The sequence below is a fragment of the Nelumbo lutea genome, chromosome 2 (assembly GCF_056320005.1).
Source record: "Nelumbo lutea isolate HS-2025 chromosome 2, American lotus-T2T, whole genome shotgun sequence".
Taxonomy (NCBI): domain Eukaryota; kingdom Viridiplantae; phylum Streptophyta; class Magnoliopsida; order Proteales; family Nelumbonaceae; genus Nelumbo; species Nelumbo lutea.
Window position 1 is genome coordinate 42,268,819 of NC_142685.1, and position 17,311 is coordinate 42,286,129.

The 17,311-nt window shown below is 39.4% G+C and overlaps 1 protein-coding gene across 4 annotated transcripts in view; it reads left to right on the forward strand.

Moving 5' to 3' along the window:
- Positions 1-1,060: 1,060 nt before the first annotated feature.
- The window catches only part of LOC148870153 (SAND family protein), a 67,547-nt gene continuing 51,296 nt past the window's right edge, over positions 1,061-17,311 (forward strand). For 2 of the 4 annotated variants that reach the window (XM_088972387.1, XM_088972388.1), the window contains exons 1-5: positions 1,067-2,157; positions 2,257-2,346; positions 6,042-6,121; positions 6,234-6,305; positions 6,407-6,446. In XM_088972387.1, the coding sequence (XP_088828513.1) occupies positions 1,312-2,157; positions 2,257-2,346; positions 6,042-6,121; positions 6,234-6,305; positions 6,407-6,446 (1,128 nt within the window). In that variant the 5' untranslated portion in view covers positions 1,067-1,311. Of the gene's footprint in view, positions 2,158-2,256; positions 2,347-6,041; positions 6,122-6,233; positions 6,306-6,406; positions 6,447-17,311 lie in introns of all 4 variants that reach the window. The other 2 variants (XM_088972390.1, XM_088972389.1) reach the window with 2 other exon arrangements.

The window sequence follows — 17,311 nt, forward strand, 5'->3', positions numbered from 1 at the left end:
CATTGTAATTTATCCATAGAATAATAAAAAGATAAAAACATGAAAAATTTATGAAAATACAAAACAATTGTAGAAAACATTTAGGCACATCTTTAATATCATATATTCATCATATTAAACAAAAATAAGTATGATATATAGGTATAATTTTATAGATATAGACATATAAAAAAGTTTATAAAGTAATGAGAAACCTATTTTCATCATCATCATCATCATCTAAAATTGCTACATGCAAAGCACATGCACATTTACTAGTATCTGGTATGTATTATCATTTATTTCACTGTTTATGCCTCGTAATTATTTTTGGTCTGTAATGTAATAATATCTCATAATTACTTAAATGCTTTAAAATCATCATTAGACAGTATTTTATGACTTTTCACTTAGAACTATTCACAAAACCTTTTTTTTTTTCTTTTTTTTTGTTTGGGTGAAATGTTGTCTATCTTTATTGCAAGTCCTGTTATGAATGTGGGGAGACTTTTAAGAATTGCATGGCTTTTTATTTACTGGAATTACTTGCACAGATATTTCAAGTCTCAATGTTTGTACCTGAATATATGAATTGGCGTTAATAATGGTCATCAAATGACCTAGTAGTTGAGATGATTATTTGGTGTCCCTCCAAATAATTTTTACATCACGGTTTAATATAAAACGTCATTAATATATTTTTACATCGATGACATTTTATACCCGTTTCAAATGCAGCCTCAAGGAAAAATGCAACACCGTAGTTCCAATTACCTCTTTTTATCAGACGAGTGCAGAGGTAATAACGGTGATCATTTCTAGGCTTAGGCCCAAATTCTGTGTTTCGGCCCAAAATTTTGTACGTTTGGACTTGGCTTACAATATATTTACTTTGCAGTTTAAATATAAGTATTTATAATTGACATATAATATTTTGTATTATATAAATTATAACTTATATTTAAGGTAATAGTCCCAAAGCCTGGACCTGCCTGGCCCGGGCCCATATCAGGCCCATATGAGGCCCGGGGTTCGGTATCATCCCCGTGGTAATAATCGAGGAAAATGACGAGTTGGTTATATTCCAAATCTACATTCAAGCACGACTCTCTCAATCGTCTGTGTCTTTGCAAGACATAGCATCAGCTCTCCGTCTACCAGTCAAGGTTGTACTACCTCAGTTCCTTGCAGAGCCTAGACAGGTAGAAGAGGCACCTGCACCACCTATAAGTCTCCCTCTCTCTCACCTTCACCACACAAATCCGTTTCTCATTTTTTCTTTCACCAAAAAATCAAGACGAATTGTAAAAAATTGCATTGACCACAGTTGCAATGGCGTCTGATTCGGACTCTTTAACCTCAACCGATGATTTCGCCTACCAAAACCCTAAAGCTAGCCCTCCTGAAACATCCCAGGATCGATTGAAATTTCTGACATTGAATGAATCTGAGAATGTCGTCGATGGTGAATTAGCTTTGAATCAACCAGTTGTTGGCGAGGGCGTAAATGGGCAATTAGTGGTTGAGCATGATAGCGGAGAAGGTGAACTTAAGACTGAAGAATCAGTTGCGGGCGAGGGTGTAAATGGACAATTAGTGGCTGATCATGATAGAGGAGAAGGTGAACCTGAGATTGAAGAACCAGTTGTGGGCGAGGGCGTAAATGGACAATTAGTGGCTGAGCATGATAGAGGAGAAGGTGAACCAGAGATCGAAGAACAAGTTGTGAGCGAGGGCGTAAATGGACAATTAGTGGCGGAGCATGATAGAGGAGAAGGTGAACATGAGATCGAAGAACCACTTGTGGGCGAGGACGTAAATGGACAGTTAGTGGCTGAGCATGCTAGAGGAGAAGGTGAACCTGAGATCGAAGAACAGTCTTCTTCAAGCGGTCCAGCGGCGATGGCTGCAGTGCCCGAAGTTGGTGAAGTGGTTCGAGAGATTTCTTCCTCTGTTGTTATCCACAGAGTCAATTCCGAGCTTGAAGTCGATGCCCCATCGAGTCCTAGCAGCAGTGGATACGCTGGAGAAAGGGGCAGCAGCAGTGCCAGCAGTGCATCTGGGATTGAGGAGGTTAATGGGGACGATATTGACGAAGCAGTAATTCCGGCAGATCATTCTGTGGATGCGGTTTCGGATTCACCTTCATGGGTTCCTGGAAAACGGCATATCAATGAGGTAAGAGGTTTTGGTGCGTTGTCTTAACTCATCTTATTACACAAACGTACCTACCTGGTTTGCGGATCGGTGAAGCGTATGCGGTTTGTAATTCTGCAGACACTTGTTTACCCATGCAAGGACAAATGCCCTAATTCTGAACATAATTCACTCAATTGGTTCACAATCTGCAGGTGTTTAGGGAATAAGGTAGCTATGTTCATTAATATGTTGCAGAAATTTAAGTTGATTTTTCTGTACTTAAATCATTTTCCGATTAGTTGTCTATACTTAATCATGGGAATATGGGATGTGAAGTGCATGGAATTATGGTAGACAGACAACATTAGAAAATTTTTGGTGGCTTCTCTCAAGCATTCCTTGGACAATAAATTATTGATTCATCCAGTTTCCAAGATTCGTTGATTTCCTGTGGAAATGTCATAGGGGCTGAAGGTCTCCATTCTACAAATCTAAGTCATTCTTTATGATATTTCAACTACTGAGATGTGCAGTATGTGGAAGTATGACCAACTCTTTGAAACCTACAACCTAATCAAACAAGCACTCATGATCCGAAGAAGACGACCACTCTTTGAAACCAATGCCTTCAATAATGCCTACACCTTCAAGCTCCTTACATTCACTTTCTTCCTCTGATTCCTCCTCTAAATCTCTTGAATCCTTTTCTTTTTCGTTCTAGTTTCCAACTCCATAAAAGCTCTTCTTGCAAACTCCTCCCCACCAGAAAAAAAGACCCAATGACTTACTGACTTGAACTGCCACCTCGGCAACCTTCTCCAACTCAATCCTCTTCTCATTAGCCAAATTAACTTGATCTACAACAGCATCTGTCTCAGCCTCTTGCTCCTCCAGAACTTCTAAACTAGATTCAACTGCATCTCCTTTATTTTTTTTTTTAATTTTTTTGATTAGTAAAAGAAATTATATTAATGTATTTCAGAGATTACATTTAGATTTGTTTTAAATCCACCCCAAAAGTACAAGATTTCACAGAATTGCTCAGAATAATTGATGTCTTAATGCCCCTTGTTTAGGTAGAGTGTCTGCCATTCCATTTGCTGTTCTTGTCACCCATTTGAAGGAGACATTTAGTTTCCTTATAAGTACTCAATCTCCCTATATTTTTGCCGGAAAGCCCAAGGGATTGGGCATTTGCTCTTGTCCAAGAAATAACCACCTGGGAGTCCCCTTCCACTTCTAGATTATGGAAGCCAAATTGTTTTGCAAGTTTTAAGCCCTGCAATAAGCTAACCATTTCTTCTGTCAGTGCATCCCTGTGTTCCAATGGTCTTGAGTACAAGACCACCACCAATTCTTCTGAGTTCCTGAAAACACCCCCTATCCCAGCCATAGCCAAACTACATCTCCCTTATTGACTTGACTTTGCCCCAATTTCTTCTTACTCATAAAAAAATTCCCCTTATTTGAACTGCTTTATTCTTTTCTTCTGCTTTGTTGGTTTTGAACATCAAGGATATGAAATTCTTTCAAACTTCACAGCTTACAAGAGTTTCTACTTTGTAAATAGCAATGCTTCTTCTTCTCCTAGTATAAAAATAGAGGCTTAGCCCCTCTATTTTCTGAAGTTTCTTTTCTTTTTTCTACCCATCGTTGAGTTGACCGGTTGAACCATTTGAACCATCACCTGACCTTGATTCCAGGTCCAGTTCTCCTAAAACCAGCCAGTCAAAAGAACCTAAGAATCTTTGAAGACAAGGAAAGAAGTAAGGAAGCTGTGATTGAGGTGATTACCTCAAGAGTAGCGCATTGTGTGAGAACCTTAAAGCTTTTTGCTGACTTTAAGGTAGAAGACTTCTTCAGATCGTGGGGAATAATTGCAGGTTCTTCGTTCAGAAGACAGATAGTACGTGAGGCCTGGTGTCCTCCATGCGTTGGGTGGAAGAAATTAAACTTTGATGGTAGCTGTATGGGCAATCCTGGACCATTGGGTATTGGTGGGGTAATTAGGGAAGAAAAATGGAAACACTATAGCTTTGGCAGCAATGGAGTAGAGAAAGCTAAAGAAATGGGGATTAAAAAGCTGATTATTAAAGGTGATTCAAAAGTAGTTGTGGTCTGGCTGAAAAAGGGGGAAGGAATCATATGGAAGTTAAGGAATGAATTCAGGAGATTCAAGCAGATTTCTAAAGACATGATGATCCAAATAAGGTGGATAAGGAGATCTGCAAACAGTTTGGCTGATGGTCTAGCAAAGCAAGGAACTCAGAGACAATCTATGTTCTGGGCAGTTCTGTAAATAGTGAATAGTTTCTGTTTGGGCTTTGTTTTTGCCCACAACTCCTTGTTGTATCTCTGTTTTTTAATCTAAAGAATCAATTTTTGTGTTGCTGATAAAAAAAAAAAACAGCCGGTCAAAACATTGACCTGGTCACTGGGTCACGGGTTGCACACACCATGTATGTACAAACTTTCAAAGGTCATAACTTTGTGCTCGGTTTTCTGATTGAGGTGATTTTTTTTTTTATTTTGGGCAACTTTTTGGGATCTGTGCATCCCAAGGCGCCAAGCCCCAGTATTTTTTGCCAAAAAAATCATTTTTTTTGACCTCATACTGCAATTTATAGCATTTTTTTACAAATAAAAATTAAAAACTGAATTAAAAATATAAATTAAACATAAAATAATACTTATATATACATATATTATATGTAAAAATAATTATAATTATTTTATGCTTGGATGGTTGAACCGGTGACCTGTGACCCAGAGGCAAAAACAGTTCAAACATCAGGTCAGTTTTTAAAACATTGGTGAAGGATGGTTGCTGCATGCTATAGAACCTAAGGAATTTCCCTAGGATTCATGGTTTTTAGTCAAAAAAGTCCCATTGCCTAGGTGACAAGGCGCCTCCCCCCCAGCCTGGATTGCCCAGCCTTGCCTTGATGCCTTGAAAACTGTGACAGTGGCAATGTTTTAAGGAGAGAATTAGAAACATGTGCATTTGTGGCAAGCTAAGTGATGAAAGCGTAGAGTGGGAGCAAAAACGTGAATGCCATAGTTGAAAAAATTTAGGATTTGAGACCATGTAGAGAGTGCTTCACACACATGTATATGGTAACTTATAAATATTTTAGTATCTTTGTAAAAGAGAGAAATATGGAGATTCCACTGGAAGAGAGGGTGCACACTGATGTTGATTGACTTTAAGTAGAAAGTTAGTGTTGCAGATATAAGCCTATTCACACTTCCAGAAAAATTCTAATATAAAACATTCTCTGATATTTGCTGATTACATTTTCGGGGCCATTTTTCTTTGATTGTGAATTGAAGGTGGGAGCAGCACCATCTTTTTGGATTTGGGGCCCAAGGGTAGCCCCGAATGGTCAGGATAAGGCTTTCTTGGGTTGACCCATGGAGAACATAAACCATCATGATGCCCTCAACACACATGAGAAGTTCCCTACCTTTTAAGGATAGCATTGTATGCTTCACATTGGAAATTTGTATTCTGTCCTTAATGAGTTGCCTATTCCCATGTCATCCTTGTAGTTTAGAACCAAAATTTGCAGACCTAAGAGGACAAGCAAGGCTTATCTACAGAAAGCAATTTTTTGAGCGCCCAAATTGCTTTTGTTTTGCTCTTTGGGAGTATTTCCCATCCAGTTGGTGGGCTAGATTGGTATCATTCATGGCCTGTCGCTATTAATAGAAAAAATGTATGATCTGTAGGGTAGTATGCAAGGACGATAAATGTCTTTTCCACTCATAATCTGTTGTGGACTTTGTAAGGGGCAAAATATTGGGGTTTTTCTGATGTCATTTGTCTTTCCTAAACAATTGTTACTTGTTCTTTTGTATGATTCAACATAAAGCATCAAGCACTGTCCCCTAATATTGTGTAATTTATAAATGAAGTACAGGACGATGCATCAATTTCTTGGCGAAAAAGGAAGAAACATTTTTTTGTATTGAGCAACTCCGGAAAACCGATATACTCCAGGTTGTTTTAACTGCTAATTATTGGAAACCTACATTTTGTATTAAGTATGATAGAGGATCTTTAGTTTTGTATTGCTTTAAACTAAGGTGTGTACATTCTAATCTTCTTCAAGGTATGGAGATGAATATAAGCTAGCGGGATTTTCAGCAACCTTGCAAGCTATCATTTCCTTTGTGGAGAATGGGTACATGACTATGAGAAACTTATATTGGTATTCCAAAGAAATTTTTCTTGAAGACATTCTAAGGAATATTTTATAATGTTTTGTCATAAATCCTTTTTCAGGGGAGATCAAGTGAAATTTGTAAGGGCTGGAAAACACCAGGTTATTCTTCTTGAATGCTCTTTGATTCTTCTTTTTCAGATGGCCAATTTTTTCAGTTTGTCTTCGTCTTTTTTTTTTTTCATTTTTTGATAAATAGTGTTATTGTATTAAAAAAGAGGGAGAGTTTCCTTCAAAGCATGTGTACATCAAGCAGAACTCAGAAGCATATAAAAAGGAGAACTACAACCCAAAACCCATATTAAACTTGGAAGTTAGTATGAAAGAAAATCTGTATCTGCTTGCTTTCTTCTTGTTACCTTCTTTTGCCCAACCATTTAAGAATTTGTTATCAACCATTTTTGCAACAAATTTTGAGGTGATGGAAGTTTTTTTTTGTTGCTACACTATTCTAGCATATGCAAATTACCATTAATGGCAAACAACAAATCATTGCATCTTTAACGGCATTTAAACTTTATTTCTTTTACTGATATAATGGGCCTGCATAATTAGCAATTAGTTCATTATAGTATTATCTTTTGGTGGGGCACTTTGTATAGTAATGCCTTGCACAATAGAACTGGAACTTATAGTGGCTTCTTTTAGGATAAGGATGAAAAGATATGAACAAAAAATGAACTCAAGATGCTTGTAAACCTTGTAGTGTGCACAAAAGGTTTATTTATTTTTTATCAGCAACACAGAAATGATTTCATTAATAAAAAGAAAGCATGGTTACAACAAGAGGTTGTGAAAAAAAGAAAGAACACAGCTTTAGTAAAGCTGATCCAACCCAAGAATTGCAAATTTACAATTGAGCCCAATGTAGATGAGTTCTTTGTACCCATTGCTTATGTAGACCATCTTCCAAGCTGTTGGCAGTTCTCATCCATTTAACTTGGATTGTCATGTCCTTAGATGGTCATTCAAATTGCCTGAATTCATTCCTCAAATGCCATGTCACCTCCTCCTCTTTCTTCAGCCATTTCACAACAGTTTTTGAGTCACCCTCAATGATCAGCCTATCAACGCCCAACTCTTTTGCCTTCTAAACCCCATATACTGCAGCCAATAGTTCTGATCTTGCCACATCACCTTGTTCAGTAGGTCCCGAGTATAAGGTTATGATGTTTCCTTCTTCGTCCCTAATGACCCCCCTATGCCTAAGGGGCCCGGATTATCCAAACAACTCCCATCAAAATTCAGTTTCTTCCAGCCACCTATTGGAGGTGACCACTTCTCAACAGATTTATGTCTTCTAGATGATGAGGCAGCAATAACACCCCAGGCCCTAAAAAAGTCTTCAACCTTAAAACTTGAAGATGGTTTCAGACTTTTTGCCCAGTGTGCCACTCTTAGAGTTATGATTTCTACCAAGGCTTCCTTGCTTTTTTTTTTGTTTTTTTTGGATAATTAACAGAATTTTATTAATGATAAAATGAAAGCATAAAGTACAATAGAAAGGAGGAAAGGGTAAAATCTCTTAACCCTCCCTGTGAATGATATTCATGTTATTCCTTGTTTCTTTCTCTTTCTTCTAATATTCTTGAGTTTCTTTTCCCCCAAACTGTCCAAAGCACCACTGCTCTGGTACACTTCCCCAAGATCCTGTTCCTCCTTTCAGTGCAGTTAAAGCCAGTAGAGCTAAACAATCCTTCCAACCTGTTAGGAGAAGATCATCTGCATCCAAAGAGGGAAGCAAACCAATTCCAAATAAAGCTAATGAAAGGACAAGAGACTAGGAGATGAAATGCAGTCTTACCATTTAACTTACACAGGACACACCAGCTGAGGGACAAACACCAAGTTGGTCTTTTTCTTTGAAGCAAGTCAAATGTATTAATACAGCCATAAAACACTTCCCAACAAAAAGCACTGATTTTTTTTTTTTTTTGGGGGGGGGTGGCTACCTAGGAATTAAAGAAAGATTTACAAGAAAACAGTCCATTAGGATTAAGGCACCAAACCCTAGAATCCAAGCCACCTCCCAGAAACGTTCAATTCAGCAAGCCTAACAACTTGGGCACACAAGGAATTTTAGATTCTCTACGGTTACTATTAAAGCCAAAGTTCCAATTCAGCCTGAAGGATGAGGGTGCTGGCCTAAGAAGTCAAAAATAGGTCTACCCTTAAACCTGGAAAGATAAAAAAGAGAACGAAATCTCTCACCCAGAGGGATATCCCCAATCCACACATCCTCCCAAAATCTAATTTTCTGACCCGAAACCAAATCATACCTGATATGATTTAGAAAGGCAGGAAGAATCTTGTGGGTGGCCTTCCAAGGAGCAGCCAAAGTATCTCTACGGAGACAACCAACACCCCATCCAATGCTTGACATGCCATGTATACTTGCAACAACTCTTTTTTTTTTTGATAAGTTGATTACTTGCAACAACTTTGTGCCATAATTTCTCGTTCTCACTATGGAACCTCCACCGCCATTTGCTAAGCAAAGCCAAATTCTTCAACTTGACTTTACCAATTCCCAATCCCCCTTCTACCTTTAATTTCACTACCTTTTCCTATCAAATCAGATGAGCCTTCTTTTTTTTTTTCCGCTGGCTCCGAGAGAAAATTCCTCATGATTTTTTCAATTTTCCTCACTATCTCTTGGGGCATCCTAAACACTGACATGTAGTACACTGGAAGGTTTGCAAGGGATGCACAAAAGATTTATTTATTTATTTTGAAAAAAATAACATTTCTATGTACTTTGGGTCATTATGAAGGAGGATTCAGTTGAAGTATTAGACTTATTTCATGACAACTAATTTTAACCTAAGAAGGTACTTGCCATGGAGTTGAAAGATTATAGATCCATTGATTTGTGGGAAGTGTCTACAAAATCATAAATAAAGTACTGACTATCTTGAGTGACACAAAAAGTGTGAGAAATGGTTCTCACCTTCACAGGGTGCCTTTGTCTATAGAAGACGGATTTTGGATGGGCTTTGGTATGAATAGATTATTATTAGCCTGGGATAATCGGGTGAGGTCTGTTATAGAAAATGTTTATGGAAAGAATGTGATCATGCTAATATGAATTTTCTGACTGTCTAAAGGCTTTGAGTTGGGAATAATGTTCCTAACGTCTACTACAGTTTATTCATGCCTTAGTGCCCAGAAAAACCTAGGAGTGACAGTTATTCATATATGATCCAAGATTCAAGTGATTCTGGAATGGGGTTGCTTTTGAAGCATGTTTCCAATTTTCTTGAATTGCATCACGTCCTCTTTGATTCTGTACTGAAGTAATAAACATGATTCACATGTTGACTTGTCATTTGTAAGAGAATATTCTGGGGAGGTACAGGGTACTAATTAGACAGGTGCACACTCTAGGTCATAGTCTGGAACGTGGATAGCTCATTCAGGTGGATACCTACATCTGCAAATTCTTTGGCCTAGCTAAAACAGAAATAATAAGGATTGTCTTGTATGGGGAATGCCTGGACTTGGGATAAGTTTGTAATATTCCTTGTTCTCGTGGGCAGCTTTGCCCCTTTCTCCATTGTTGACACAATTAGAGGATGGCAAATATTATGAATTCATTCATGGCAAGAAACATCATTTATATTGATTGGTCTCCAAAATGATAGTGGATTCATCTTGACTCTTTTTCAGGATCAGTTGGTGATTCCACTAGGGCAGAGATTCTAGCCTTACTGCATGGTGGGCAATTATCTTAACTATAGGAATTTAGTAGTAAGATTCTCTAAGGTAGCAGTGGGATGGTTAAAAAATGATAGCCTAGGGTCTTCGCAATATAGACATTTATGAGTATTATAATCCAATCTGCCATCGAATTCTGTTAGAATAGTGACTGTAGAAATAAGAGAAAGATGAGAAGAGGAAGAAGAAGAAGAGAAGAAAATAAAGGAGAGAAGTCTGGTTCGAACAAGAGAGAAAAATCAGTCTCTCTCTAGTCAGCCAGATCTATTTATATGTTTCTATTAAATCAGAAAAGGACACCTTTGCCCCTACTTAAGTGAGGGACACAAGTACTAATAGAACATTACACATCAGCCACTTAAACATAAATATAAAGACTAAAATACCCTTACACAGTCAACATTAACTCTCCCCCTCAAGCTGGTGAGTATATATCATATAGTCCTAGCTTGTTACATATGTAGTCCACTCTTCCCCGACTCAACCCTTTGATAAACAAATCTGCCCATTGGTTTCCTGTGTTAATATGCAGTATCTGTCACTCCACTCAGCACCTTCTCTCTTACAAAGTGATAGTCAACCTCTATATGCTTGGTTCTCTCATGAAACACCGGATTAGAAGAGATATAGACTGCAACTTGATTGTCACAGTAGAGCTTCATTAGAGTGTCAACAGTGTATCCCATCTCCTGTAGAAGATTTCTCAGCCACACTAATTCACAAGTAGTATGTGCCATAGCTCTATATTCTGCCTTTGCATTGCTTCTTGCCACAACGATTTGTTTCTTACTTTTCCATGTCACCAAATTACCCCCAAGGAAAGTACAATAGCCTGTACTGGGTCTCCTATCAGATATAGAGCCAGTCCAATCAACATTAGTATATTCCTCTATTTCAAGCTTTCCTCCACTTCTATATATCAAGCCACGACCAGGAGCCCCCTTTAAATACCTTACAATCCTTAGAACTGCATCCCAATGTGGAACCTGAGGTTTCTGCATGAACTGACTTACCACACTAGCCGCAAATAAAATGTCTAGCCGAGTAATGGTTAGGTAGTTTAGTTTACCTACCAACTGCCAGTACCTTCCAGGATCTTCAAACTCTTCACCCATATCACTACTCAGCTTAGTATTTGCTTCCATAGGTGTTTCAGCTGGTTTGGCACCTAACAATCCTATTTCTTCCAACAAATCAAGAACATATTTCCTTTGACACAAATTAATACCATGCTTAGACCTTGCTACTTCTATCCCCAAGAAATACTTTAGTTTACCAAGGTCCTTTGTTTGAAAGTGTTTCTACAGAAAGATGTTCAACCCATCAATTCCCACTTTGTCATTCCCAATAATAACAATATCATCTACATATACCACCAATAGGATCTTTCCAGCTTGAGAGTCATGACTGAAGACTGAGTGGTCATCCTGGCACAGTTTCATACCAAACTTCTTTACCACCTCACTGAACCTACCAAACCACGCAAGAGGAGACTGTTTAAGTCATAAATGGCCTTCTTTAGTCGGCACACCTTACCATCCTCCCCCTGAGCAACAAACCCCGGTGGTTGCTCCATATAGACCTCCTCAAGTAGATCACCATGTAAGAAAGCATTATTGATATCAATATGAAAAAGAGGCCAATCATACATGGCGGCTAGGGAAATCACAATACGAACTGAACCAATCTTAGCAACCAGGGAGAAGGTCACCATGTAGTCAATACCATATGTTTGGGAGTATCCTTTGGCAACCTGTCTAGCTTTCAACCACTCTACACTACCATCAGGTAAGTACTTAACAGTGTATATCCACTTAAAATCGACAACTTACTTATTAGGAGGAAGTGTGGTGAGGTCCCATGTATGATTATGAGTTAGAGCTGAGAGTTCTTCCATTGAATGGCGCCACCCTGGAGAGGCAAGAGCTTCCTGGACATTTGTAGGGACAATAACAGAGGATAACAAGGAGATAAACTGGCGATGGGAAGCAGAAAGGTGAGTGAGAGAAACATAATTAGAAATAGGATGAATGATGCAACTACGTTTACCTTTCCGCAAGGCATTGGGAAGATCAAGTTCAGAAACTGGGGTTGGGGCTGGTGTGGTAACAATTGCCGGATCTGTCGACGATGATGGAGCTGGAGGAGGAGCCGGTACATGTTGGCGATGTGTATACGCTTGACGAATAGGTGGCCGCTCAACAGGCGGTGGCATCGGAGGCAAAAATTTTGTCAAAGTTGGAACAAGGGGAATGGGATCCTCAACTGGAAGTGGAAGAGGAGGAGGTGGTGAGAAGGAAGGAACATCATCTGACCCCGAGAAAAACGGAATGGACTCAAAGAAAGTAACATCAGCACACACAAAGGAATGTCAACTAGGATTATAACACTTAAACCCTTTCTGGGTCCGGGAATAGCCAAGAAAAATACACTTAAAATAGATCGTGCATCTAACTTGTCCCTTCCTGGTCCCAGATTATGAACAAAACATACGCACCCAAAATCCCGAGGAGAAAGGGGAAATGGAGACAAGGTAGGAAACAAAGTGGTGAAAGGAGAATGACCATCAAGGATGGACGTGGGCAGGCATCCGGTTAATTAGGAAGCAAGAGGTAAGCACAACATCACTCCAAAAAGGTTTGGGTACATTCATATGGTGCATGAGGGATCGAACAACATCACCCCATTTTGTTGTGGGATGTAGGTACATGAAGTCTGATGGATAATGCCATGTTGTTCCAAATATTCTTGAAATGGTGTATAAAAATATTCATGGCCATTATCAGAATGAAGAGTTCTAATGTATACACCAAATTGGTTGCAAATTTCAGCATAAAATTTTTGGAAAATGGTAAACAATTCACTCATTTCTTTCATTAGATAAAGCCACATCATCCTTGAATAATCATCAACAAAAATAACAAAGTATCTATAACCATTATATGACGTTACTTTATTAGGACCTCAAACATCTGAATGAATTAAAGAAAAAGGACTTGACATACATTTATCAACCCTAGGACTAAAGGGACCACGATGATGTTTTCCCAACTGACATGACTCACAATCCAAAACAGAAAGATGTTTCAATGAAGGAACAAGAGACTTCAAAACTTTCAGTGACGGATGACCAAATTGACCATGCCATTGGAGAGGAGAAAGGGATGTCTAGAGAGCTGTTGACGTACTTCCACCACCATCAAGGTAATACAATCCACCAACTTCATGCCCTCCACCAATCTTCATCCCCGTCTTGAGATCCTAAAAAACACACGAAAAAGGGTAAAAAGTGATAGAGCAATTAAGAGACTTGGTCAACTTACTGACAGACATACGATTAAAAGGAAATTTGGGGACATACGAAACTGGGGATAAAGATAAAGGGTCTATGTTAACATTACCAACACCACAAATGGAGGATGTGAAATCATTAGCATGGGTAACAGATTGTGATGTTGGGCAGGGAGAGGGAAGAAAACACACATGGAGTTCCAGTCATGTGATCGGAGGCTCCAGAGTCAATAATCCAGGGATTGGGTGTGGATGCCAAACAAGCCACACCTGAGTGTCCAAGAGTGGCTGTATTCTGTTGAGATGTGGCCTGAACAAGCCTCTCATACTCATCACGGGGAGCACTCATCATCTCCTTCCCAAGAACATCTGTGGATGTAGGGGGCATCCGAATAGTTGAATGGCTCTCCTGTCTGAAGCTGCTATCACTGGTCATGGCATGATTGGCCCAAGTTGAAGGTGGACCATGCAAATCATAGCAATAATTGATGGTATGTCCATCCATACCACAATATGTACATCTTCTCGGACCTGAACTACATCATCTACCACAGACTCCCCCTGAATCTCGACCTCCAGTACGACCACCACCACCACTACGACCATATACTGGTCCATTGCTACCACTACAACCAGATTGAGCTCCCCAAGCTCCACCTCTAACACCACGACCCCTTGATATTGCAAAGGCTGATCTATCGGAAACACTAGAATTCTCGGTAGATCCAATAGAAATCCTCCTAAGTCGAGCAAACACCTCTTCTAAGGAAGGGAGAGTTGATCCTCATAGTATCTATGCCCACACTGGTTCATTCAAACTTAAGCCCCACCAAAAATCTGGTCACATCTAGTTGTTCTCTTTACTGTTGCTGAATTTTAACATCAGAGGTTAGGGGGTGATACACATTCAGCTCATTACGAAGGTTTCTCATGCTAGCATAGTATTCCTCAAGATTCTGATTACCCTGTTGCAGATTAAAGTATTCCAGATACAGTTGATATACTCTAGTTGTGTTGTCTTGACCCGAATACAGCTTCTTAGCATGGTCCCACACTTCATTGGCAGTATCAAGAAACATGAAATTCATATTAATCTTGGGTTCCATACTGTTCCATAACCATGTAATAATCTGTGCATCTTCTTGTTCCCAATCACCATACTCATGAGAGTCAGTAGAGGGTTTTTCCTCCCTTGTGTGTTTCACTTTTTTCTTTGCTTTAAGAAAGACTTTTACAGATTTCGCCCAAGGTACATAATTTTCTCCATTCAACTTGATAGAGGTCATCTGAACGTTCAGGTAGTCAGTTGGAACCATCACACTAGTTTTACTGTCACTGTTGTCTCCCATTGCTGAATTCTGCACACTGCACACTAAACCACACTGTTCTCATCACCTATTATTGCTGAATTCTGCACTCTCTACACCACAACCCTACTACACGACTACCTGAAAACTCACCACACTGCTCGAAGATCACTCCCCCCTTCAAACCACACTGAAATCTGCATAAACCCTAACACACAACAACCTGAATTTCCACCATACGTTCTGGAACATATTCACCATTTGGTTCACAATAAAAACTGCATAAAAAACCACTTACCTAATCACCAGAAAATCAAACTATACTCGACACCCACTGCATCACTCGAATCAGCCCTCTTCTCTTCATCGATTAGGGGATGGCTTCCTACAAACCACAGAAACAACCCATGAACTGCACGATTGGAGGCATAGAAACCTCCAAGGAAAGAGGGTGATCACTCCTTTTCAGCCCCTTCCCTTATCTCCAACTGATGGTGAAGAAAAAAGAAGAAAACCCTAGGCTGGATGCGTGAAGATCAGAATTCTGGGAAAATTCAATTTGCTCAACCTAGCTCTAATACCATATTATAATCCAATCTGCCTTCGAGTTCTGTTAGAATAGTGACTGTAGAAATACGAGAAAGATGAGAAGAGGAAGAAGAAGAAAAGAAGAAAATAAAGGACAGAAGTCTGGTTCGAACAAGAGAGAAAAATCAGTCTCTCTCTAGTCGGCCAGATCTATTTATATGTTTCTATTAAATCAGAAAGGGACACCTTTGCCCCTACTTAAGTGAGGGACACGAGTACTAATAGAACATTACACATCAGCAACTTAAACATAAACATAAAGACTAAAATACCCCTACACAGTCGACATTAACAACGAGAAAAGTAATATGGTTGCCAATCAGATGGGAACAAGATTTAATTGGATTCATAGATCTGCTAATTGTTTAGCTGGTGCTTTAGCTTTATCAAGGAGTTCAAAGAAGCCAATTGTATTGCTTGAAACTCATAGAAAGTGTAAGATAAAGGACTTATGTGTATTAGTTAGATGAAGCCAGCCTAAGGTTCTCACTAGGGGTGCTTGGCATTATTTATAGTTTTGATGAATAATTGATAAAAGTTTATTTATTAGTAAAATATACAGCATGAGTTTACAAAGATGTATAATCTCTATACACAACAATGTTAGCTAGTGTTAAACAATGAAAGAGGTGGTCGTTAGCTTGACTGGAGGAACGCTTGCTTGACTTGAGCTGTTAAACAGATGCTTGGTTGGTTGTTTTGTTAATTCTGAACCAGATGTGGAAGAAGTGTGGGCTTGGGAAGTGGCTGAGTGGATTCCAAGTAGTTCCTTTCAGGTGAGGAGACTTAGTGCAGGGTTCTTTCTTTTCATCTTCAGCAATGAGAAGGAAGCTCTTGACATTCTTGCCCGCGAGCAAGACCAATTAAGGTTTCCAGATTTGAGGTTGGGGAGATGGAGCCCTCTAGTCGGAGTGTTGAGAAACGTGAGGTCATTGAATTTTGTTTGGATAAATGTCTTTGGCATCTCCCTACATGCCTGGTGCTTCCAAACATTCAGAGATGTTGGAGATGCATGTGGAAAATTTAGGTTTGTAGATTCAATAACTATTGAGTGGAAGAACTTAGTTTGTGTGTGGATTTTAATTGAGGTGAAGGAAATTCATCTTGTTCCAGTTTCTCTGCTGCTTCATTTTGGCGGTGAACTCTTTAAGAGTGGTGGTAGAAGGAAGTTACCATGGTGGCTGGTTGGGGAGTTTTTGTTTGGGAAGGAGGGGAGAGGTTCTCAGCACTCAATTGGTTCAAAAAGCAAGCCGAATGGGCTGGTAGCAAAGGAAAGGTAGGAGGTCGAAGATGAGGGCAGTTTGGGAATAAAAAATTAAGTGGTGATGGTTGGGTTGACCCAAGGTTCAAAATATTGATACGCCTGATACGCCGGTAGAGGCCTATTGGGTAGTATCAATAGCTTTTTTTTTAGTTTTTTTTTTTTTTTTTTTTCAAATCTGGTTCAGGGGGCCTGATTTAAGGTCTGTCCACCCAGTGATTATAAAGGCGCGCCTAGGCACACAGGTGAGGTGCATTTCATGGTAGGCGCCTCGCCTAGGTCCTAGAATCAGGGTTGACCTTAGTCTTTTCAACTTTTGAGACTTTGGGAAGGTTAAGAGGGGAGAGATGGGGAAGATTTTGAAAAAGAGAGAAAGTTATGGGGTCCATTCGAGAAAAAAGATTGGGGCGGGTTACACCAAGGTTCAAAGTATCAACACGTATCGGGCCGTATTGGCCGATACGTATCGTATCGAGAGCTTCCTGATACGCCCCTACAGAGGATGTATCGGGGTTTTGATCGGTTCAGGGGGTGGGCGGACCTTAAACCAGCCTCTCTGAACCAGATTTAAAAAAAAAACTAAAAAAAATAAAAAAAAGCTATCGATACTGCCCAATACATGTAACGATATTTTGAACCTTGGGTTACATGCGTGACTCTGTATTTATGAATAATTCAGAAAGGAGAGGGAATGAGGGACACATTGCAGACCAAGAGGTAAAAGGAATTGGTTCTGACGAGGGAGTTGAAAAGTCTCTTCCGTTATGCGTAGAATGGGTTTCTTGTGAAAAGAATGGAAATGC